The 25,477-nt window shown below is 36.2% G+C and overlaps 1 protein-coding gene across 6 annotated transcripts in view; it reads right to left on the reverse strand.

Annotated features, from left to right (window-relative positions):
* Positions 1–25,477, reverse strand: part of sbm (L-type amino acid transporter sobremesa) — a 433,408-nt gene that overhangs the window by 87,602 nt on the left and 320,329 nt on the right. For all 6 annotated transcript variants that reach the window (XM_069842533.1, XM_069842528.1, XM_069842529.1 and 3 more), the window contains one exon: positions 1,748–1,873. In XM_069842533.1, coding sequence (XP_069698634.1) covers positions 1,748–1,873 — 126 coding nt within the window. The remainder of the gene's footprint in view (positions 1–1,747; positions 1,874–25,477) is intronic.

The raw sequence follows: 25,477 nt of genomic DNA on the forward strand, positions 1-25,477 counted from the left end.
TGTGTGTGTGTGTGTGTGTGTGTGTGTGTGTGTGTGTGTGTGTGTGTGTGTTTTCCCCTTATGTTATGTATCTGATTTTGATTATGTGTAATTTTCTACTTTATTTTATTTTATATATTATGTGACTATTTGTAATTTTATATTATGTAACCGATCTTGACTATTTGTAATTTTCTACTATATTTTATGCTCGACCATGCCGAAATGTAGTAATTATACACCTGTTAGCAGTCCTTTAATGCATGTCATTAAAGTACACCTATTCATTAAAGTTCAGGTTTTCGATTATTCTCGGACATGCAATCGAAAGACAATTAGCGAAAAGTCACGGAGGCTGGAAATCCAATACTGTCGCAGAAGGTTACGTTCTGTTACTATAATAATTAGCGTTAATTGTAAATAATATTCAAATAAATTCAATTTATCATCTCGTTTTTCAATTCTAAATCAATTTCCAGGTTGTATCAAAATTAGTTCATGTTATTCTCTAAATTACCGTATATCAAGGTCAATGACATTATTGTTCCTCGGAAAAAATCAATACTTTTGCGTCTGCGCACATCTCACAATTTGCGAGCTTGCACAAGGTCACTTCTGCTCTCCACTGAGATGGGAATAAAATGAATACTTCTGAATAATTTCAAGTTAGAAATATGGTCGAGCATAAAAAGTCGTATGAAACTTGCCTATAATGGTAATTAAGATGCTCGTATGAAAATTATGAAACTCGCTTGCGCTCGTTTCATAAACAAACATAATCGCGTCTTAATTACTATCATTATAGGCTCGTTGCATAATGTACCATTATGTAATTTCTAAGGTATCTTCTTTTGTGTTTTACAATGTCAATTTTTTATTTTCCACCTTTGCTTATCTTAATGTTTTTGGATTTATATTAACGTTATATTATGTATTATTGTATGATTTTCACAGTAGTCAACTTGAACAACAAAATTTAAAAAACAATAAACCTACAAAAAACTCCAACAACATACAATACCATACTACAGATAATCAGTGAAAGTGCGTCAGAAAGACAGTGTTTTAACCAAGAACAGTAATAACAACCCAATTTTACGACATAACAGGCTAACACAGCCAATCATAAATATGATAAAAGTGTTATAGTGTTTACAGTGTTTTCCAGTGTTTTACAGTGTTTTTATAGTGTATATTTTACTTGTTTATATTTATGTGTCATAATATTGGTTTTAACATAATTTCCTATTTTCCTATGTGTGCTTTCAAAAGAAAGAATTTTGACAGAATCATAACAAGCAAGCACACACTGCAACAAGTACATTTATAGTAATTTTAGCTAAATTAAGAAATCATGATGGGTCACACGCACGTGAATAACCCACTACACAATAAGAGACTAGGTCATCACAACACATATTGACATACATATCTGAAGATGATACACACTGAGTATCGAAAACGTTAATATAAATCCAAATACATTAAGATAAGCAAAGGTGGAAAATAAAAAACTGACATTGTAAAACATTAAGCTTATCGGCATCTCCAAAATGAAACTTCTTTTGTGTTGTTTTGTAATCTAATTTTGTATTTCATGTCTATTATTGAAACCTGGTTGAGTGGAAGAGAAGGCCTCATGGCCTTAACTCTGCCAGGCAAAATAAAACTACTATTACTACTTCAATTAATCAGTGTTGTCAAGATTTAGAGACCGACTTTTAAAACAATTTAACAGCTGGAATATTTCTTAAAAAGATGAACAAACCGTCGGCCAACTTGTAAGCGCCTCCGCAAATGACGATGAGGATGGCAACCAGCTTTGCGGCGGTGAACACATTCTGCACCCCCGTGGCCAGGTTCACGCTGTAGCAGTTGATGAACAGGATCACCGCTGAAACAGGTAACACAAGTCGTGACAAATACTGTCAACTGAACAGTACACACTGCCAAAATATACAAAGGATTTTATACAGAACAGTGTTTACGACAAGCTCAGTAATTTTATATAAACTCCTAAAAGCCCTAAATTGGAATTTATGAAGTCCTAAATCTCTCTTTTTTTTAGCACCTAGCAATCCGTTTCCAACTTATGAGTTCAACAATGTAAAATTCGTCACAAAACAGCTGTTACAAGCCGGCAAGAGTTCAGAATTCCCCAAAATCACGAAGAATTTTCTAGCGATCTTTATAAGAAATGTGGAGTTTTCTCAAAGAAAGGAGTGAGTTAGAGAATACGGTAACAGAGCTCTGTATAACATTCTATGTTCTTAACAATGCCCCCCGTTTGGCTCTAAATTAGGAAGTGCTAATAAAGCGTTACACAAATTAGGGAATTGTTTATAACATTCATAAATTTATGAAAAACGAGATAGGCTCCGCTTGTACCATAGAGAGTATATACAGATTAAAATAAACCGACCATAGTATCCTAGTTATCGGAACATTTTAATAAAATCACATAGTATTAGTGTTCTATTACAACGTTAAATATCAATTATTACACAATTACATATTTCTTATAATATCTTTGTCATTTCATTCAGTCATTTTATATGTAAAAAAATTCGTGCTTCTGTATTTTTAACAATTATATTTCTTGTAACATCTTTGTCATTTCATTCAGTAATTTTATATGTAAAAATAATCGTGTTTCTGTATTTTCAACAATTACATATTTCTTAGAGCATATTTGTCATTTCATTCAGTTATTTTATATGTAAAAATAATCGTGTTTCTGAATTTTCAACAATTATATTTCTTGTAACATCTTTGTCATTTCATTCAGTTATTTTATATGTAAAAATAATCGTGTTTCTGTATTTTCAACAATTACATATTTCTTAGAACATATTTGTCATTTCATTCAGTTATTTTATGTGTAAAAATAATCATGTTTCTGTATTTTCAACAATTATATTTCTTGTAACATCTTTGTCATTTCATTCAGTTATTTTATATGTAAAAATAATCGTGTTTCTATATTTTCAACAATTACATATTTCTTAGAACATATTTGTCATTTCATTCAGTTATTTTATATGTAAAAATAATCATGTTTCTGTATTTTCAACAATTACATATTTCTTAGAACATATTTGTCATTTCATTCAGTTATTTTATGTGTAAAAATAATCATGTTTCTGTATTTTCAACAATTATATTTCTTGTAACATCTTTGTCATTTCATTCAGTTATTTTATATGTAAAAATAATCGTGTTTCTGTATTTTCAACAATTACATATTTCTTAGAACATATTTGTCATTTCATTCAGTTATTTTATATGTAAAAATAATCATGTTTCTGTATTTTCAACAATTATATTTCTTGTAACATCTTTGTCATTTCATTCAGTTATTTTATATGTAAAAATAATCGTGTTTCTGTATTTTCAACAATTACATATTTCTTAGAACATATTTGTCATTTCATTCAGTTATTTTATATGTAAAAATAATCATGTTTCTGTATTTTCAACAATTATATTTCTTGTAACATCTTTGTCATTTCATACAGTTATTTTATATGTAAAAATAATCATGTTCCTGTATTTTCAACAATTATATTTCTTGTAACATTTTTGTCATTTCATTCAGTTATTTTATATGTAAAAATAATCATGTTTCTGTATTTTCAACAATTATATTTCTTGTAACATCTTTGTCATTTCATTTAGTGATTTTATATGTAATAAAATCGTGCTTCTGTATTTTCAACATTGTTATGTTATTAGCAAGCTGCGGATTTATGCCTATATGCCTGTTTTAATCCTTAACCTGAAATCGGAAGATTTTAGGTTACATATCCATTTTAAGACATTGTAAGTATTATATGCGAATTCTATAGTGCCTATAATTGCCTATTTCACTAGTAAATGCCTATTTATTTATAAATGCCTCAAAGTTGCCTAAATATCCGTATTATATATTATACTTGAATTTACTAACCATTCTATCGACATTTTTTGAATCTGTAATTTGTTTCTTTTTTATTTAGCAGAGGTAAGTGATATAAAACTATCGATAATTCTGTGTGTTACGTTTTACTGCCACCAGAGCGCGGAGAAATCGAATAATTTAAAATCAACCAATAAGAAAAAATGTATTTCGAAAGCCGCATGAATCATTGTGATAGTTGACTAAGGTAGTTGTTTTAAACTGTGTATCCGTTTTGTGAGTTTGTGAATTGAGTATGGAGTTGAGGTTTCTGCTGTAATACGTGAAGTATACCGTGGAGATATGCCAAAGCAAAAGTCATCAGAAGCACTGAATGGAAAATACATTGGCATTACTGCGTTCCCACTGGTTTGGTCCCCAGCTGAGATTGGATTCCTGAAGTATTGCCCCCATCACTTCGTGTGAAGTGGAAGGGAGTTTCTCCCAATTTAAGAACATTCTTACAGACAATAGACATCAGTTCTCATTACAACACTTGGACGAATATTTAGTTATTCACTGCCATAATGACATTCCTATAGAAAGTAGTGTATAATGCTACGCTATGGTCGTGTTAGCCATTGAGAATTAGAAATCTGTTAGTGCCTTTTTAAGTGCCTATTTTAGAATTTTGAATGCCTATTTTGCCTGCCTATTTCAACTGTTTTAGTGCCTAAAAATGCGCAGCTTGGTTACTAGTTACTCTGCAACTAGGTTTAGGTTCACATGCGCTGTGATAAATCTCACTCGAAACATCAAGCCAGCCAGCAGACGACTGAGAACTGACGACAGTTTCCCAACTGAATCGAAGCGAGGTCGAGTGCACCCGAACGTTTCCGAAAGTTCGCGCAGCTTTCCGTGGTAAGCTCTTCTTGCGTCTACTCTATCGCCCAATATGTTCCACTAAAAATGTAATATGTACGAAAAACTACTACTTTCTTTGACGACTTGGCCTAAAAACCAATCAACGAAAGGGCTTTCAAATTGAATTCCTTTTTGTGAGTTTGCAAGAGTCGCTGTTCGTAAAAGATGTAATTCACTTAGGTCTGGCAATCGAGAGTCGGTAATTGTAAGAGACGTCGCTGTCAATAGAGGACAAGACCCGGCCCGACTTGAAGACGCTGCAGGCTACTTCGTGGTCTAGTGCTTACGTGTTGCAGTAGGTCACGTGCTCTTCTCAGCTGCTCACCCCTTCAAAGTCTCTTCGATGGGGCGGCGTATCAAGAGTGGGAGAAGTGGTCATGCTTTGAGCCTACATAAATACTCGATCAGACCAGAGAATCCCCACAAGCAAGAGAGTTTAGCTTTTCTCCCTCCTTACACCCTCTTCTGTGCATCTTTGTAACTTTCTAAAAATTTGCGGCGTACGGACCTGAGGGTTCCAAAATTAGGTACAACCAAATCCAACTCCCCTTGAAAAGGTTAGTCATCTTACATTACTTTCCATTCAATTTACATCCTTATAAAATTAATATTGTTAGAATTTATATAACAGTTATATTATCGGTTGTTCTTTATGGTTGTGAAACTTGGACTCTCACTTTGAGAGAGGAACATAGGTTAAGGGTGTTCGAGAATAAGGTGCTTAGGAAAATATTTCGGGCTAAGAGGGATGAAGTTACAGGAGAATGGAGAAAGTTACACAACGCAGAACTGCACGCATTGTATTCTTCACCTGACATAATTAGGAACATTAAATCCAGACGTATGAGATGGGCAGGGCATGTAGCACGTATGGGCGAATCCAGAAATGCATATAGAGTGTTACTTGGGAGGCCGGAGGGAAAAAGACCTTTAGGGAGGCCGAGACGTAGATGGGAAGATAATATTAAAATGGATTTGAGGGAGGTGGGATATGATGATAGAGAATGGATTAATCTTGCTCAGGATAGGGACCGATGGCGGGCTTATATGAGGGCGGCAATGAACCTCCGGATTCCTTAAAAGCCAGTAAGTAAGTAAGTAAATAAGTAAGTATAAAAGTAATATTAAGACCATACTCTCTGTATGGGAAATTTCGCATTTTATTTTTCGTTTTTTTTTCTTTCTTTCTACAATTTTACCTTTCAGAATGCCAAAATGTATCTTTCAGGGACGAAAGAAAGTATTACTACAGCTATTCCACACATTCTCGTTTTATACCACTCACAGATTTAAGTAGATGAAAAGTCATTCATGGCAGCGGCATGAGAGATCTGTGATCGAGAACCTCAACTCCCCTGCCGGGACGCATTTGGACTGTCTCTTAACCCTCATCCTCACCCTCCCAACCACCCACGCGTCAAGTGTCTCTCAAAACTTGAGCGTCTCGTGGGCTGCTGACACAAGCTCCCTGAGCAGCACTGACTTCCCCTGCTAATTTCATACGCATACACAACAGTCGAGAGCACTTCCATGCTGATTTCTTATTCCAGAACAAAACAATAAGCCAAGAAAATCGCGCCAAATTTTCACTTTTGTTCACGTTCTAAAAATACAAAACATACAGATTATGCCGGTATTGTGATTCTCCAAAAATAACGATTTAGATAATTTCGTGGAGACACTTTTCAGTATCTATGATGTGCAAAGGTATCTTTTATCATGTTTGTCTGTACACAGTCTTAGAAAAAAGTTTTGTCGCACAGATACTTTAAGTCCCAAAAAGGATGCAGTGCGCATGATCAGAGGACGAGCGACCTGTTTCACAAGAGGGCTAGACTAGACGTCATTTCGGAAGGAGGTTATGGTCTGTCCAAAACAACTTCCTACCTGACAAATGGCGCCTTTAGCATGTTACCGTGGCAACCATTCAAATCAACCAATCACGAGAGACGCGTAACCATGGTAACGGGACGGTGTTGCCGTGACTATGTTTATAAATTGCATGTGAATACCACGGCCTAGTGGTGAATACAGTCGCCTGGAATGACTTTGAGTTGGCTGGTTAGCGCTTGCTTTGTGTGAATTAAAATATTATTTAGTTGTATTATTGTTTTAGTGTATCGATAATTATTGTTTAAATTATATTACACGTATTATCTTTGTTGTCATTGTGGAGTGTGTGGCTAGTGTGTATTTTATAGTTTCTGCGAGAGTTTCTAAACAGGTGATTTGTGCAATGTCGGAAGGAAGGAAGGAAAGGCAGGCGGAGAACAAAGAATATTGGATAAGGTGGCTCGTTAAAGAGTCAAGCGAGAGAGAGTATGTGTGATTGTGTGGTATGTAAGAGATTATTTTGAGAGGGAGAAAGATAAAGGCGGGCCTATTTTATGTACCTTTGGCGCAAGTCGTAATGAGAAGTGCTGCTTGTGTTAAAATTAATAAGAGCACTGTTATCTATATTGGAAAAGAAAAAAGCAGTGCAGATTTTAATCATAAATATTTTTATAGTTTACAATTTTTTCAACGTCTTTTTAACAATATTACATTGAAGAATACCGACACTTGTAAAAGCAGAGGCTTCGTATTAAATTTAAACCTGTTTTTACAGTTTACAGTCCTTTCGACGCTTTTCTAACTGTATTGCATTGAAGAATACTACTACTACTACTACTACTACTACTACTACTACTACTACTACTACTACTACTACTTATAATAAACTAATAAAAATAATAATATACACAAGTTTTAATTTACAATTCATTTTATATATCAATATGCCTGGTAAATTATTAAATAAGTACAGACGTGGACAAATTATTAGCAAAATTGGAGATTTTTATTATATATTTTTACAAAATATGATTCTTCAATTTAGACTACAGTTGACATCTTTGCGTATTTCCAAATTATTAGAAAAATTGAAGATTTACACTGTATATTTTTACAAAATTTGACTCTTCAATTTAGACTACAATTGATATTTTTGCATATTTACAAATTATTAGCAAAAGTGAAGATTTTTTTGTATATTTTTACAAAATTTGACTCTTCAATTTAGAATAGCCTACATTTTTGACTACAGGTGACATTTTGGATATTTCCAAATTATTAGCAAAATTGAAGATTTTATTATATATTTTTACAACATTTGACTCTCCACTTTAAACTGCAGTTGACACTTTTGCATATTTACAAATTATTAGCAAAATTGAAGATTTTATTATATATCTTTTACAAAATTTGACTCTTCAATTTAGAATAGCCTACATTTTTGCATATTTATATCTACTGTAATGATAGAAATATGCAAAATTGTCAACTGTAGTCTAAATTGAAAAGTCAAATTTTGTAAATGGAATTATCATAAAAATCGTCAATTTTGTTAATAATTTGTCCACGTCTGTATATAATAAATTTCAATCTTAAGACATATCAACTTGCAAATGTTTATTTGCTATTTAATAACAACATATGAACGTTTTCGCCGTTTAGGGCATCTTCAGATATAACAAAAAAACATGTAATCTGGACCTATAATAGTAAATCATGCAAATGACAAGGAGTAGAGAACAATATATGTAATACATGAGATTCATGAGCTTTATGTAAAATATGACATAATACAGGATGAATATTGAGATGATCTTTGTATTTTAAAATTAAACTGGACGAACATTTTTACATATAGCTCATGTTACAATTAAATATACAATGATTAAAATTTGTCAATGAAGTTAAAATTTAAATTTATAATGATGATAATAAAATGTTTTAGAGTAATCATAGCTGAGAATTGTCGTAAGTTACAAGATAGTTTGCGTAGCTGATGTTCGTGTGTTTTGTAATTAAAAAAACGTTCATTAATGAACTAATGTTGTTTATGTTAAAGAATTGCTATTAGGTGTAATTAGATTTGTTGAGATATTTGCTCGTTGAGTATTAATGTAGTGGAATGTACGAAGATTTCGTAATAGATTAATCATAAGTTAGGTATGAATTTTAGTCATTCATTAAAGAGGTCGTTGGCTTTTGAAATGGATGTTGTTTGACGTCAGTGACTACTCTAATTTGATGACATCCTATTACGTGTCATCAGGTTTATTGAAATATGTAAATGAAGATGTTATTTGTGTGCTGGTGTTGGTGTGTTGGTGGTTTTAAGAGAACTGTTATATCTGAAGATGCCCTAAACGGCGAAAACGTTCATATGTTGTTATTAAATAGCAAATAAACATTTGCAAGTTGATATGTCTTAAGATTGAAATTTATTATATACTTATTTAACAAGTTTTAATGCCTAGTGTTCAACAAATTGGTTAGAGATGCATGTGTTCATGTCAGCCGTTCATTACTGCACTCTATCGGCAGCACGCTCGCTTATACGAAAGATGGGCAACATGACAACACTGCTCCCCTCTCTCTGTAAACTGTCAAGTCGGAAGTACTGGGTGTTCATTTCAAAGTGTGTCATGACGTCACTGTTGTTGGGTCACCGATTTGAAGCGAGTTTCAGCTTAAATGTTAGAGAAGTTGCCTATTATTTAAGGCGTTCTTCAATCTGAACTTGAGAACGTGTACGGTATAACTTGAACGTCGTAGCAACAGATGGCGGTCTGTACGGTCTGTGTGCTACCATAACCTCTTTCGAACTGTGTTTTGCGCCGGCAAGTCGTACGCAGGGTATTTGTTATCATCGGTTGCGTACGGTAACATTCCACAACACAGATCAAATGCTCCGTGTCCATGTTGACCGTCCAAGTTAATGTCAACAAATACGTAAGTAATCGTCTTAACCCTCTCCCCATATCCCGACAGTACGTATTTCCAAACAGTTCACATTCCTGCCACTACTGGCGTTACCGTACGTATCGGCACGTACTCTTCAGAATGAACGCCGTACTTGCTAGCCAACTTCTCTGCCTCTTAGATTATACACCTGAGCTGCGGAAGTGTAGGAAGATTGAATTCTCTAGGCTCATCAGCTAGCCACATGAAGGCATACAGCAAAATAGTTAGTCACCGGTCGGTGCGGTACTTCGGTGCTATTTATTCAGTACATAAGAGAATACAATTTTACATTAGAGAATTAGCTGGCTACATGGGATCATTGAATTGAACCCGAGGCCAAGAAAGAGAACGAAGAAGAAGGCATACAGCGAGCCAAGACACATTTTGAACTGAACACCCAGTAGTTTTAGTCTAGGTATAGCTTCTATATGCGCCGTAGCATTTCTGGTATGTGACGTCACAAGCTTGTACAGTAGAACCAATCAGAATCAGTCTATAACAAGCACTTCCTGAGTTCGTTTGTTCACGTGCGAGTGTTTCAATACATTGAATAATTAAAACTAACATTTACTATGTGTATGTAAGGTAAATAAATGGAAGAAGAGACTGTAAAAACACAAGTATTACACAAGCAGGCGCGGAAAATAGTGTTTAAGGTGTATAATTATTATAAAAACGTTAACGAGCAGAACTCTGCCGGCCATCTTGATGCTGGCAGCAACGTTGCCAACACGCAAGAAACTACTGCAGAAGCATGTGGTGTGGGATTGAGAACCGTGCAAAGAATATTGTTAGTGAAGGAAAGAGGGTTTGTTTGGTGTCATGCTTACAGTAATCAACGGCTAAGGTCATTATTGTCTTTTGATCATTTAAATTCTCTTCTGCACTATTTGTATTGCACGTGCTCGTGAAGTACGATGTGGCAATGTTGTACGCTGCCTTGCTCAACTCTATCTGTCTCTCTCGACGCAAACGCTAGCAGACAACCCGCCTTCCGAATTGCCGTGGACTCTAGTTGAGGTATAAAATTAGTTTTGTTTCGTTATATGTCTGATCGTGTGCATTGCCTCCTTTCTGGGACTTGTAAAGTATCTGTGCGAAAAAACTTTTTTCTAAGAATGTACAATGATTTCTCCTAGGTCTGCCGTGGCGAAAATGTGACTCACGAGTACATTGTGGCTCGCAATGATAGCTGTGCATTTCTCTTGCTTCGTACCTCCCCCAACTCCCACCCTCTCACTCATTGAAGTCAAACTCCGTTCCATTTGTATTTGTCTCTGACCTGCGAGTGGCGTATCGTCGCAATGTCTCTCTCTAAACCATGTACCTCTACAAAAACGAAAGTTCCAAGTAGGATGGGAGGACGTATTTTTTTGCTGCCAATATGATGAGAATATTAAATGTATGATTTGTTCACAAGTATTACGAGGAAAACGATTGTATAACATAAAACGGAATTATACTACATGTTACTCATGAAACATTTAAAGGTTAAGTATTATTATTATTAAGTATTATTATTATTATTATTATTATTATTATCATCATCATCATCATCGTCTCTGTACGTAGATCCCTTTTCAGCAGATGTACGAATAATGCGGTTAGATCACAGATTTACAATGTGATGTTAAATGAAAGCTAGATGTAAAGACTTGACAAATGTTGAACTTTTAAAATCTTTGCCAAAAAATAAATATCCGAAGCTTCGTTCTTTCGCTTGCTCTGTTGAAGCCATGTTCGCTACAACTTACGTTTGTGAAAAATTATTTTCAACAATGAAAATATTGAAAACCAAATTTAGATCACGACTGACAGACCTTCGTGATCAACTACGACTGGCAGTAAGTGACATAATTCCTGATTTTGAAACTCTGTCGCAGAGACATTCTAAAGACAGTTAATTTTAGATTGTGATAATGTGTCCTATGTTTCCTTGTTCATTTCTTTCTTCGTTACACGTACTAAACATTAGTTTGTAACCTTATACTCTATAGTAGTAATATACGTTACAAGAGCGGTATGTTGACGTTTTCATGGTCGAGGAAAAGATTGAAAAAGCGAAACGTAGTTGAGCTTTTTTAATTTCCGAGAACATGAAAACAAACATACCGCTCATGTATCGTACATTATTTTGTGCGAAGATCGTTTATTACATACCTGAAAGACGAATTTCTAATTTGTTGCAATGAAATCTCCATGTTGGTTTCTGTTTAATGACGCCAACTTCGGAAAACCAAAATATCTTTCTTCAACATTGTTGCTATAAAATGTTTTCTGTGTTTACTATACTCCAGCAGGCCGTGATATACGTCTGTCTTTTTTTCACCCCCAGTCTATAAATGCGAACTTAAAACAAACGGTAAGGTTATGTAATGATTTATTTTTCATTTTAATATTTTAACAATATTATTTATATAACATATTGCAGTAATAACATCGGCATCTGGAATCTCGTTGATTTTTTCACGGCTTCCTTAATGTTACTTGTATCAGGAATGCAATAAGTATCGTGGAGTAGTAGACTTTACTTAATTTTTGCAAATATTTAGAAACAATAATTAACATTGCAATTTAGGTGAAATTGCAGTGGTAAGTTTCCAATTTATAATTATTACTATGTTAAACGTCCCTAAAAATAATATGTTAAAAGCCTAAAGCAGTAAAATGAATGTCGCGCTTAAGCGGTAAGAAGAGGGAAATTGTTATGTGTGTTACGTTGGGAATACTGAATGTGGTATTTCACACTTACCGCGTATTGGTTCTGTGCGGAAAACAAGCAAATACGCACGATCTCGCACAAAATTATATTTAAGTGCTTAACGTAAGGAAAATGAAAATCCGTTAATAAGTCAGACAGTTGCTTCACTTCCCCTTCGGGTATCCAACTCCCTCCATAGGTGCTATGCACGCTGCAGGTTACACAGTGGCTCGGCGCACGATCACATTTTCGCCATGGCTGTCCTAGGTTATTAAACGAATTTCACTTATCTAAGAGTTAAATCAACAGGAAATGATGCGCATTATTTCGATGGTGTTTGAGTAAAGGGAGATGTCATAAAATTATTTTAGAGATAAATAAAAATTATACTTCGAAACCTTATTGCAAATAATTTTCTACGTAAAAAAGTACTACTATTTTTTGTTTGTGTTTTTTGCACACCCACTTGTAGAATTTAATTTGTGTATTCATCTGAGGAACAAAACACAATTTATACAAAAAAAATTACTTAACCCCCCTTTACACGACACCGTCGATCTATACAGAGCCTGTCAGTTGTCTCTGACGAATTTCAGCACGCTGTTCTAGAGTGATAAATATGAAGATAATAATGGATATGGCTTGAACAATGCAATCACTATTTTTGAAAATGACATATTTCAAGTAATCCTCTCTGTATCGTATGTTATCTAGCAATTTCAACCGGAAATTGGGAACAGATGCATTATAGAACCCACCTCGAGTATTCCATAGTATCGATTATATATTGTATATTTTCGATTATTGTATCAAGTATGCCACTTAACAAAACTAAAAGCATACTACAAACATGTATCATTTAATAAAACCAACAACAATGAAATTAAGCTCATATTAGTTACCTTTGTTGTACAATATATAATATTTTGTTCAAAATAAAGTTAAAGAAACAAACCAAAGCTAAATTTAAAAAAACACAGTAACGTTAAACTTTCAAACAATACAACACTGGTATTAATACAGCAATGAAATTAAGTTCACATTAGTCATCTTTATAATACATTATAAAATACTAATTTTACTCAATTTATACTGCATTTCTGGTCCAGGGAAAATACTAGTCTTTCACAAAAGCACTTTTTACTAGTATTTTCCCTGGACCAAAAAAATTAATAAAAAATAGGTGTAAAAATTAGCATTTTATCATGGCATCACTGGAGATGTTTCTTTTCATTTTCTCTGTTGTTCAAGTGATTTCACAAAGTGTATTTCACGCCGTATCGGCGTTCGTGTATTTATCATTTAATAGGCCTACCTTGTATTTTCCGATGATATCTCTACATGAGTTCATCTAGTTTACTTTTACATTTCTTCATCTCAGAATTATATGTTTCGCAGAACATTTCACTCCTAAGTAAACCACAATCACATAAAAAACCATAACCAGAACATATCTGTATTCATGGATGAAAGAAGTAACAAAGTTCTATTTATAATTCCATAATTTCCATTTCTAAGCTTACATTTTAAACCAACAGGGAAAATTTGATCCACTCCTTTTTTATATTTAACTATAGCATTCAAAATTTCCGCTATGATTATGATCAAACTTACTTCCAACAATATTGGTTGGTTGGCAACATAATAAAAACGATATATATCGACAATTTAATTGATCGAAACGCTACTTCCGTTCACCTTTTTTTGCGGCTTTGCATATGTTTATATTTAGGGTGGGTCCTATAATGCATCTGTTCCGGAAATTGTTCATGAAACGTTGGTTCTGACGAGGTTGGCAGAACTGAAGCACTATATTTCCCTAGCAGACCAATCCACCATGTTGAATCTCAAGCGAGTGACGTCACGATTTTTCGGTTAATCATTGGGTCACTGAAATCGGTAACTCATTTCTTCGGTCAGAATGAAAAACCACATTTTTTTACTGCATTTTATTTATTTTTTGTATGAATACTTAAAACTTTTGTGGCATAAGCACAAGTTATTCGCAATCGTCTTCAATGTCAGTTTCTTCAGTTTTCTCGCTTGGACTGAATTTCAATGAGTACGTTATAGTTCTTACGTAAATATCCATCTGTCCGCCATCTTTATACTCTTCATAGCTTTGCACTACAGTTAATGGTCGCTCTTGGTTGTTAATCTGCTTCTTGTTCAGGTCTGGTCACACATTCCTATATCCTTTAAAGAGCCTTGTAATATCTTGTTGTCCACACCTGTGGAGTAACGGTCAGCACGTCTGGCCGCGAAACCAGGTGGCCCGGGTTCGAATCCCGGTCGGGGCAAGTTACCTGGTTGAGGTTTTTTCCGGGGTTTTCCCTCAACCCAATACGAGCAAATGCTGGGTAACTTTCGGTGCTGGACCCCGGACTCATTTCACCGGCATTATCACCTTCATATCATTCAGACGCTAAATAACCTAGATGTTGATACAGCGTCGTAAAATAACCCAATAAAAACAATATCTTGTTCACTGTCATGTTGTGTGAAGGGTGACGTGTAGAAACTGCTTTCTGGAACTTACTGTGCCAGCCTTCGACCAGCCTACAGTAATTTTGTCATAACTCAGGATTGGTAATTGATAAGCACAGGAACGCCATATCGTAGTGCTTTAGCAATAACATCTTCAGCAAGACTTCTGGCCACTGTTGCATTCAAACAATTATAAAATACGATAATTTGGTCCAGGGAGCATCCGATAAAGATAATTCGTTTGGCGTGTTTCTTAATTGAAATTACGAAATGGCGTTCCTGTGCTTAACATTTAATTGTCCATACCGAAACGACGCATTACCCGAATATCGTTGTACCGTAATGTCGAACTGACCGAAATGTCTTGTTGGCTGAAATGTCACGTGACCGAAAAGATTGGTGACCTAAAAAGAGGGACCAAAATCACCTGAAACGATTATGAACAATACTACATTTATTGTTGCAGCAAAAAAATGGTATTTATAAAGCTGACATGTATCACGTAATGGAAGTATGGACAAGTCTTGTAAAATCACGTGTTTCTATTTATATTCATGTCTTACAGAAGCCCTGGCAGCGAGCGGTGCTCATCTCAACGACATAGCAACCGTTTGAAGACATGTGACACGCCCACGACTATATATTATATTCTATCACATGACAACCGTCCTTTGCAGTCATACTCATATAAATGTAGATAGACGAACAACAAACTAGACTTCGTGCAACAGATTCAGTTCGACGTTACATTGGCAAACATTGCATTTATGTCTGCAGGCAGCAAACTTGAGATGAAGGCTTTCAAACCAATGACCATCAGTGTAGATAAACCTTCTTGTAGCTGATTATTTACAATGTCGTTATTCTTCTTGCGTTAGTTATCTATTATCTGTAATAATTGCACGAGTGCTGTTTCATCTTGAAATTATGCTAATAAGATGAATTTATTTTTTATTTTTTATTGGGTTATTTTACGACGCCGTATCAACATCCAGGTTATTTAGCGTCTGAATGATATGAAAGTGATAATGCCGGTGAAATGAGTCCGGGGTCCAGCACCGAAAGTTACCCAGCATTTGGTGGTATTGGGTTGAGGGAAAACCCCGGAAAAAACCTCAACCAGGTAACTTGGCCCGACCGGGATTCGAACCCGGGCCACCCAGTTTCGCGGCCAGACGCGCTGACTGTTACTCCAAAGGTGTGGACAATAAGATGAATCCACGAGTGCAATTTAATAACATTATTCAGCGAGTCAAATTAAATAATTTGCAAAACCGAATTACTTATGTAAATGATAATTATTATAAAACACAACAATAAGACATTATTATATTTCCTTCCAAAGTTCAGAAACAAACTGCTATCTGTCACGGCATACTGAATACTAGTGCCAACTACTCAGAGCGGAAATACGAAACAACAATATTTAACCTCAAAAGTAAGATAAGCTGAAATGTTACATTAACAGAATAAAAACACGAAAGGTTTTTACAGACATTATTTATTTATTACTTAAAGTTATAGTTACTGAAAACGCAATTTTCAAAGTTAAGGTCTTTCTGAACGAGGTTTGATGAAGATCGTTTACACATTAATCTACAATGATCCACGTCAGTGTACCCGAGAACTGGCAAATGTGATGAACTGTGACCATTCCCCATCGTGCAACATTCGCATTCAATGGGCAAGGTTAAAAAATCATGTGTATGGGTACCGCATGCTCTAAGCCAAAACCGCAAAAATCAGCGGGTGGCCATATCTGCTCCTTTGCTTGCTCGTCATCGGTTGGCTCGTGAACTACATCGAACATTCCTATCCAATATCGTTACTGGTGACGAGAAATGGTGTATTTATGCTAACATAAGGAAAAGAAAGGAATGGTTGAGCCCGAACATAAAAGCAACTTCCCGTACAAAGGCCAGCGCGCATCCACAAAAGATAATGTTCTGGAACTGCGAGGGTGTGCTGTACTACAAATTGCTTCCCCGAGGTGTAACCATCACTGCCGACATTTATTGCCACCAACTGAGACGTCTTGAAAACGCAATCTAAGAAAAACGACCAACAAGATGCATGAAGTGATGCTACTCCACGATAACGCCCGTCCGCACTCTGCTAACCTAACACAAAACACTATCCAAGAGTTGGGTTTGGGAGTCATTCCGCATCCACCTTACTCACCTGATCTTGCGCCCTCAGATTTTCACCTTTTCCGCTCTCTATCGAACAACCTTCAAAGAACTTCCTTTCAGGATGAAAATGCGCTCCGAACATGGCTTGACGACTTCTTTAACTCAAAACCACGCGATTTCTACAGGCGTGGAATCGAAAAACTACTCCAGACTCTTGTAAAGAGTAAAAGAGAATATATTGTTAATGATTAACTTCTCTCTTATGTGTAACTTATCTTATCTGTTTAATAAACTTATGAAAAAATGCTAAGAACTTATGCACCAACCCAATAAAATGCTACATGGTCGACTGCCAAGGCAAACTTTGTTTTATAAGCCTAATGGAAGACGGGACAATGTACACAACAATTCCAATTTTCTTTGGTTTCGATACAGAAAAAAACCACCCCTTGAGAAGGTAGTAGAAGAAGAAGAAAAAGAAGAAGAAGAAGAAGAAGAAAAAGAAGAAGAAGAGTAATAAATTACATCTGTATTGTAATGTTAAATGTATAAATCGTGAAATCACTCGACGATAATAAAGTTTGCGAGTGTATATTACCGGTTCTTCTGTATGATTGTGAAACTTGGACTCTCACTTTGAGAGAGGAACAGAGATTAAGGGTGTTTGAGAATAAGGTGCTTAGGAAAATATTTGGGGCTAAGAGGGATGAAGTTACAGGAGAATGGAGAAAGTTACACAACACAGAACTGCACGCATTGTATTCTTCACCTGACATAATTAGGAACATTAAATCCAGACGTTTGGGATGGGCAGGGCATGTAGCACGTATGGGCGAATCCAGAAATGCATATAGAGTGTTAGTTGAGAGGCCGGAGGGAAAAAGACCTTTAGGGAGGCCGAGCCGTAGATGGGAAGATAATATTAAAATGGATTTGAGGGAGGTGGGATATGATGGTAGAGAATGGATTAATCTTGCTCAGGATAGGGACCAATGGCGGGCTTATGTGAGGGCGGCAATGAACCTCCGGGTTCCTTAAAAGCCAGTAAGTAAGTAAGTGTAAAGTCCATTTCATTTAGACTAAAATAATAAAATTCTAATTTGTCCATTCAATGATGCAGATTTGACTAGCGTTAAGTCTAGCTAATTTTGTGCATAGAGGAACCTGAAACGATTGAGAATTTGTTTTGTAGAAGTGCAGTGCGAAGGCCAAACCTCACATTATGAAGTAGACAGGGTGTAGCAGCAGGGCCTAGACCCGAGAGACAAGATGTATGTTGCCGAGAGGCTTGTTGGCATAGTTTGGCAGAGATCTCATTGTCATGTTAACGAATGGCGACAATAAACAGAGTAGTGGTGTCCAGCAACGCCTAGGAATAGCAAGACCAGTGTTCATAAATTGTTGTAATCCATGCGATTCGTCGCGGAACACGGCTTAAACAAAAGCCTGTGACGAATATGGGTGTGAACGCGACACGTAGTGTCCTAAGTAACTTTTTTTTTAATAGGTTATTTTGCGACGCTGTATCAACATCTTTTGTTATTTAGCGTCTGAATGAGGTGAAGGTAGCAATGCCAGTGAAATGAGTCCGGGGTCCAGCACCGATAGTAACCCAGCATTCGCTCATATTGGATTGAGGGAAAACCCCAGAAAAAAACCTCAACCAGATAACTTGCCCCAACCGGGATTCGAACCCGGACCACCTGGTTTCGCGGCCAGACGCGCTAACCGTTACTCCACAGGTGTGAACTCCTAAGCATCTGATGGGTAAAAAAAAAACTATACATTTCCCAAAATCACTTTTGTCGTTACATAAATTATAATACATTTTGATTAATTAATGTTGTTGATTTACAATTTCTAACGTTCATAGCACTGTTGATCGAAGGACGTCTTGTCTTAACTACCCCCTCATCTAACCCACTCTAACCTTGTCATAGTACTAGTCTCCTGCCCTTTTGGTTCAGGGAAAATACTCGTCTTTGTTCACACGAACCTTCATTGTACTTTTGAGCCAGGGAAAATACTGGTCTTTATTTCATTGTATTTTTGGTCCAGGGAAAATTCTCGTCTTTATTTATGTAGTCTGTGATGAATATTGCCAGTATTGGAGTACTCGCTTCTCATTGGCTATGCTAACAGACAGCCGTTTCGTACATGGTAGCGTTCATGGTCGTACGGCATAAGAAAACGAAGAATAGCACATTGGCTATCTTCTACTGAATCAATGCTTGTCGACTAATCTGATACTCATAAAACTTATTAATTTATTCAGAATTTTGTCCATCAGGTATAATCGGCGATGACGACAAAATTTTAACTTAATAGAAGTTTATGACTTTTTTTATCCTGGCAGAGACATTCTGCGCTCTCTAATATTTGGAAAATGTCACACATGAGATACCAAAATTTTCCAGTAGCACCCTTTTGTATACGCAAAGCTACAGTTGATATTGTCTGTTTCGTCAATTGCATTTGTTAGTTTAATTTTCAACTTAATTCGTGTTTGAAGCAACAGCCGATAATCAGAGTTGTTAAAAAATTCAGTAAAACTGTAATTTTGCTTTCAGCCTGTAATAAGGACAAAAGGCATGAACATTTCAATTTAAATAAAAATTTAAAACTTCTCAGAACCCTGAATGTTTAAGTACGGAGTAACAAAGTACAATTGTACACGATACTTCTGTAGACACAAACCTCATAATTTGTACAAATTACAGATATCACCTGTAATATACAGCGTGTCTGGTCGGCAAGGTTTTCTTCACAAGAAATCTGAATAGTGATTCTAGTGCAGTTTTTCATACTGAATTCAGATATGTAGTCAGAATTTTTCCATCAGGCACAGTTTTTTTGTGACAGCTACTTTTTAAAAACGGATTTTAGCGTTTTCTTTGACCTGTCATAGGAACCGTTACCTCATACGTAGCGATTTTATCCAAGCTGTATTTAAGGAAATTATTTTTAATATTATGCTGAAGCACCATAAAACAATCCTGTGCAGGTTCATTCATGTTTGGACATGCTCAGACCTGTTCATCTGGCATTGTGATGTGTCAGTATCGAGCTGGCCGTGAGTTTGTTCAGTAGTGAAATAGTTCCTTCCTTTCTTTTCGGAAGTATATTGTGTATGTAGTGTTTTAGTGCTTAGTGTTGTTCATCATGCTAAGAAAGTGTGTAAATCATGTAGACAGTTTTTGCTGTATTTGTGGTGAGCTGACCTTCAAGTCTCGGAGGCGACATTTCACCCCACTTGTAAAGAAGTGTTATCAACTTTACTTTGGCTGTCAGGCTGGTGATTTTGATAAGACCTGGCCCCCGATACATGCTGTGTTTCGTGTGTTAGATTGCTGACTGGATGGAAAAAGGGTACACATCGTATGCCATTTGCAATTCCTATGATTTGGAGGGAACCGAAGGATCATTTAAGTGATTGTTATTTCTGTTTAACAAGTATTACAGGAATCACATCTAAAACAAAACATACAGTTAAGTATCCTAATTTGAAATCTCAATAAGACCTGTCTTACACAATGAACAGTTCCCTGTACCAGTATATGCCGATACGACCTTAGGTAATAACTCTGATTCTGACCTAACTGAAACTGAAAATGCTTCAGATGAAAATAAAAATGATCCTACATTTGAAGCCAATACCTGTTCATCAGAACCTTACTTTCCCAATCAGAAAGACCCTAATGACCTGATTCGGGATTTAAATCTGTCTAAACAGTAAGCTGAAGGTTTAGCTTCCAGACTCAAAGGGTGGAATCTACTCCAAAAAGACGTAAGAATATGTAGTTATCATGGCCGCCATAGTGATTTCAAGGACTGCTTCTCTGAAGAAAATTGTATTGTGTTCTGTAATGATATTTGTTCAGTTATGGAAACTCTTGGGCTTCAACATCGGCCAGATGAGTGGTGACTATTCATAGATTCGTCAAAAGTAGTTTGAAGGCTGTGCTGCTACATATTGGCAATAAACTTCCATCAACACCTGTAGCGCATGCCGCTGATATGAAAGAGACATATCAAAATATGAAAGTAATTCTAGAGAAAATACAATATGGAAAATATGAATGGTATATCTGTGGTGATTTAAAGGTCATTGCTTTATTGCTTGGTTTGCAACTTGGGTTCACCTAATTTTGCTGTTTTTTGTGCCTCTGGGACAGCAGAGATAAGAAGTCTCACTATGTTACAAAATCATGGCCTAAACGTGAATCTCATATCCCTGGCCAGAAAAATGTGTCGTATGTCCCTTTAGTGAATACTGAAAAAATATTGTTACCTCCATTGCATATTAAGTTAGGAGTAATGAAAAATTTTGTCAAAGCTATGGATAAACAGTCTGATGGATTCCTGTACTTGAAATCGAAATTCCCCAAAGTCAGTGATGCTAAACTGAAAGAAGGAATTTTTATAGGACCACAAATCCGGTCATTAATGGGTGATGATCATTTCGAAGGACTGTTAAATCCACTGGAGAAAGCAGCCTGGCAGTCTTTCAAAAGTTTATGTTTCAATTTTCTTGGAAACCATAAAGCAGAAAACTATCGTGACATAGTGACTGATCTTCTGCATTCTTATAAAGCTATGGGATGCAACATGTCTTTAAAAATTCACTTCTTGGACTCTCACTTGGACTTCTTCCCCGAAAATCTTGGGGCTGTCAGCGATGAGCACGGTGAGCGTTTTCATCAGCAAATTTCTACTATGGAAAAGAGGTACCAAGGCAAGTGGAGTTCCAATATGCTGGCTGACTACTGTTGGACCAAGAAGAGAGACGTTCCAGATGCAAAATATGCCCGAAAATCACTATCTACCACTTGCTAGGTAAGTCAGAATGAGTAGTTATAATGTTGAGTTAGATAGCTAGTTACAGATTTTTTTAGAATATTATAAAAATTCAAATGAATATCACAAAAAAACTCCTGCCCGATGGGGAAAAACTGAAATTATATTTGAATTCAGCACGAAATATTCTTCTAGAAAATGTTATTTTACTTCTTGTGAAAGAAAAAAAGTTCATTTTTGTCGACTAGTGATCGAGAATTCAAAGTTTTTTAATTCCTTTACTTGCAACATTCTAAGAACAAACCTTATGTGGTAATAAACAACAGTTCTACGAGTTTTCACACCGTATCTCATAAGTGTTCAGTGTGAGCATCGTTTATCACACGGCAGACCATGTCTGTAATGACAGACTCAACAGCAGCAACAATCCAACTTCTCAACTCTTACAGGTCGGCAGGTACACCTGGTCCTTAACATACCCCCACAGAAAGAAATCACTTGATGTGAAGTGGGTGACAGTTGACTATATACGAAAGCTGCCCTCACATTCTAAATTGTCGCCAGAAAGCTCCCTATAAAGAAACTAGAGAATCGCACTTCGAAAATTGTAACACAGAAAAGGACTTATGCATGGGAGTCGCCATTTTGTAAATCTGACGCAACAACGATGAGAAACAAACGCTGCGAACATATGATACGAAACTTTCACAGCTCTTATTTCATTACATGTAGGAAATACACATCCATTATCGTTTGTAAAGTCATACCAAACACCTGAAACCACGACAATAATTTAGAGACACCGTGTACAATCATACTTTTCTGAAATAGGGCTCTAGTCATAGAGGAAGAAGGATAAGGACGATGGAGTCTGCAGAAATGGGGAATGGATAGTGCAGAAAATGACAGTTCCCTGAGAAATCTTACTATCAGATTTCTGTACCAAAAATTCGACTTAATATTCGTCGGAATTTAATCTCGGGTCTCCTGCTACGCAGGAAAGCTGACGCTCTAGCAGGTTTGATAAGGACGCGCTGAGGTCATATTTCTAAATGTAACAACTAGGAACTGAAACAAACGAATACAGAACTTTGTGCTCAGAATATTGGGTACTGTGTCAACCCATTCTAGTAACAAAGTTTTGAAGTACCACGACAGAAACGTTATGACGGATATTTTGGATTTGTGCCCATAGTGGATGTGGCAACGACCCCGCTCATCGATTGCGCAGACTTCCGCGTGGCAGGCAAGTCTGACATGTGGCAGCACGTAATAAAGTATATCTTCATTAACAGGACTGAAAGTTGTGATAATAATAATAAAAATAATAATAATAATATTAATAATAATAATAATAATAATAATAATAATTATAATTATAAAAGAAGAGAACTTATTTCCAAATGACTTTTAAGGAACTCTGAGGTTATTGCCGCCCTAACATGCTCGCCATTGGTTCCTATCCTGAGCAACATAAATCCATTCCCTACCATCATATCCCCCAAATCCATTTTAATATTAACTTATCCTTCCATCTACGTCTCGGCCTTCCCAAAGGTTTTTTTTCACCCTCAGGTCTCCCAACTAACACTCTATATTCATTTCTGGAGTCATCCATACGTGCTACATGCCTTGCCCATGTCAAACGTCTTGATCTAATATTCCTAATTATGTCAGGTGAATAGTACAATGTTTGCAGTTCTGCGTTGTGTAACTTTCTTCATTCTTAAACAGAGAGGATTCAATCCGGTATCGGAACTGGAATCCGGTGTGGCTAAGTGGATAAAGTGTCAGCGCGTAAAGCTGAAAACCCGTGTTCGAGTCCTGGTGCCGAAGAGAATTTTTATCCGCTAATGAAGTATGATTATTAAAATCTACAGAGTTTTGACTTTAATGTGTTATAACAATTCAGCTATATTTCCATATTTCTGATTGTTGCGTAGTAAATCCAATTTATAATATAAGATGTATTTCAAAGAAATGTACAAATGTGAAATAGGCTATTATACGCACATACAGTCTGATCCGTTTGGGTATGGATAATATTAATTTATTATTATAAAGCTATTATGATCATAGGAACAATTTCTTGCTAGTTATATATGATTAAAAGCTGGGAGTTTCCATATTATATGACAATCAACAATGCATAATCTGAAAGGACAAAGAAAAATCGTAGATGATTAAAATAGCTACTAACAAATCAACAGCGGGCACAATGTGTTCTTTGGTATGGTAAATTTGAGAGTGTTAAAAGAGTTCAAAGGGAATTTCGACGTGAGTATGATGTGCGTAATGTACGTAAATACGATTCCATAATGTTGTGGTATCGAACATTTGTAGAAACAGGTTCTGTGTTAATAAAACATGCAGGAGATCGCAGGCGAAACCCTATACGACAAGCAGCTATCTCTTGACTTGGTCCCCAAACTCCCCCAGATCTAACTCCTCCTGACTTCTTCGTCTAGGGTTTTGTTAAAGACATTGTCTATTCACAGAAACCCAGGAACATTGATGATTTGAGAGTAAAAATTACTCATGCCTTTCAACAAATCACCGCTCTTATGTTACAACGGACATGGGCTGAATTGCATCACCGTTATGAGTTGTGCAGGGTGCCCAATGGGGGTCATGTTGAGCTCTGAGCAATCTCCCATCTTTCAGTGTTGTATTCACAAAATTTCAACAAATGAAGTTCAGTACTAAATGTTTTACGATGTTTTTATTTTATCCATACCCAAACGGATCACCCTGTATTTATTCGGAGAACATACGTAATGTTTTGAAGTGTCCGAATGTATCAAGTTTCACGTAGTCTAATTTCAGTTCGATGCGACATCAATTGGTAATGCTACAGGCGTCTCGTCTGTAGTCAATTTATTCTCACACTCGACATAGCACTTCTGACGTCACTTCTGCAACTCCACAGGTAATTCGATTTTTGAGAGAAGCGACATTTGCAAGTAAGGGTGGTACGTAAACTTGACCTTTAAGGAAACCTCCATAATAAAAAATCCAGAATTATAAGATCCACGGAACGAGGTCGCCATGCTATAGGTGCTCCTAGACCAATCCACCGACCTGGAACGTGTTGCTGGAAATTAATGTTGTTCTTTGTCTTCTACGAGTCATTGTGTAATGAGGAACTGCTGGAGCATGTCCAAGAATCACATTTAATCGACAATGGTAGTCTCTGTGGAGGAGGTGGAGCTACACTCTTTTTCTTTGCTGAGGACGCAAAACACATTCATGTTTGGACTATAAGGAACAAGTTATAGGAAGGCACGTGAGTTTTCGCTGCTCCAAATCCTGCAGTGTTTACCTTGGCAGTGATATCCTACGTGCTCTCGTTAAAGAGAATTAAGGACTCCAGAAATGTCTCATTGCCTTCCATCCCACATAACATTAGTAATTTCACTACCTATGCAAGTCACATTCTTCAACAGAAACTACACGAGTTAAAATGAAGTATTTTCCTACATTCTAACACTTCGAAATATTTTGTATATCACCTCCATAATTATTTATATATCCTTTCAAACGCGCAAAGTCCTTTTACATACTTACTTACAAATGGCTTTTAAGGAACCCGAAGGTTCATTGCCGCCCTCACATAAGCCCGCCAGCGGTCCCTATCCTGTGCAAGATTAATCCAGTCTCTATCATCATACCCCACCTCCCTCAAATCCATTTTAATATTATCCTCCCATCTACGTCTCGGCCTCCCTAAAGCTCTTTATCCCTCCGGTCTCCCAACTAACACTCTATATGCATTTCTGGATTCGCCCA

Source organism: Periplaneta americana, chromosome 12, assembly GCF_040183065.1.
Source record: "Periplaneta americana isolate PAMFEO1 chromosome 12, P.americana_PAMFEO1_priV1, whole genome shotgun sequence".
NCBI lineage: Eukaryota > Metazoa > Arthropoda > Insecta > Blattodea > Blattidae > Periplaneta > Periplaneta americana.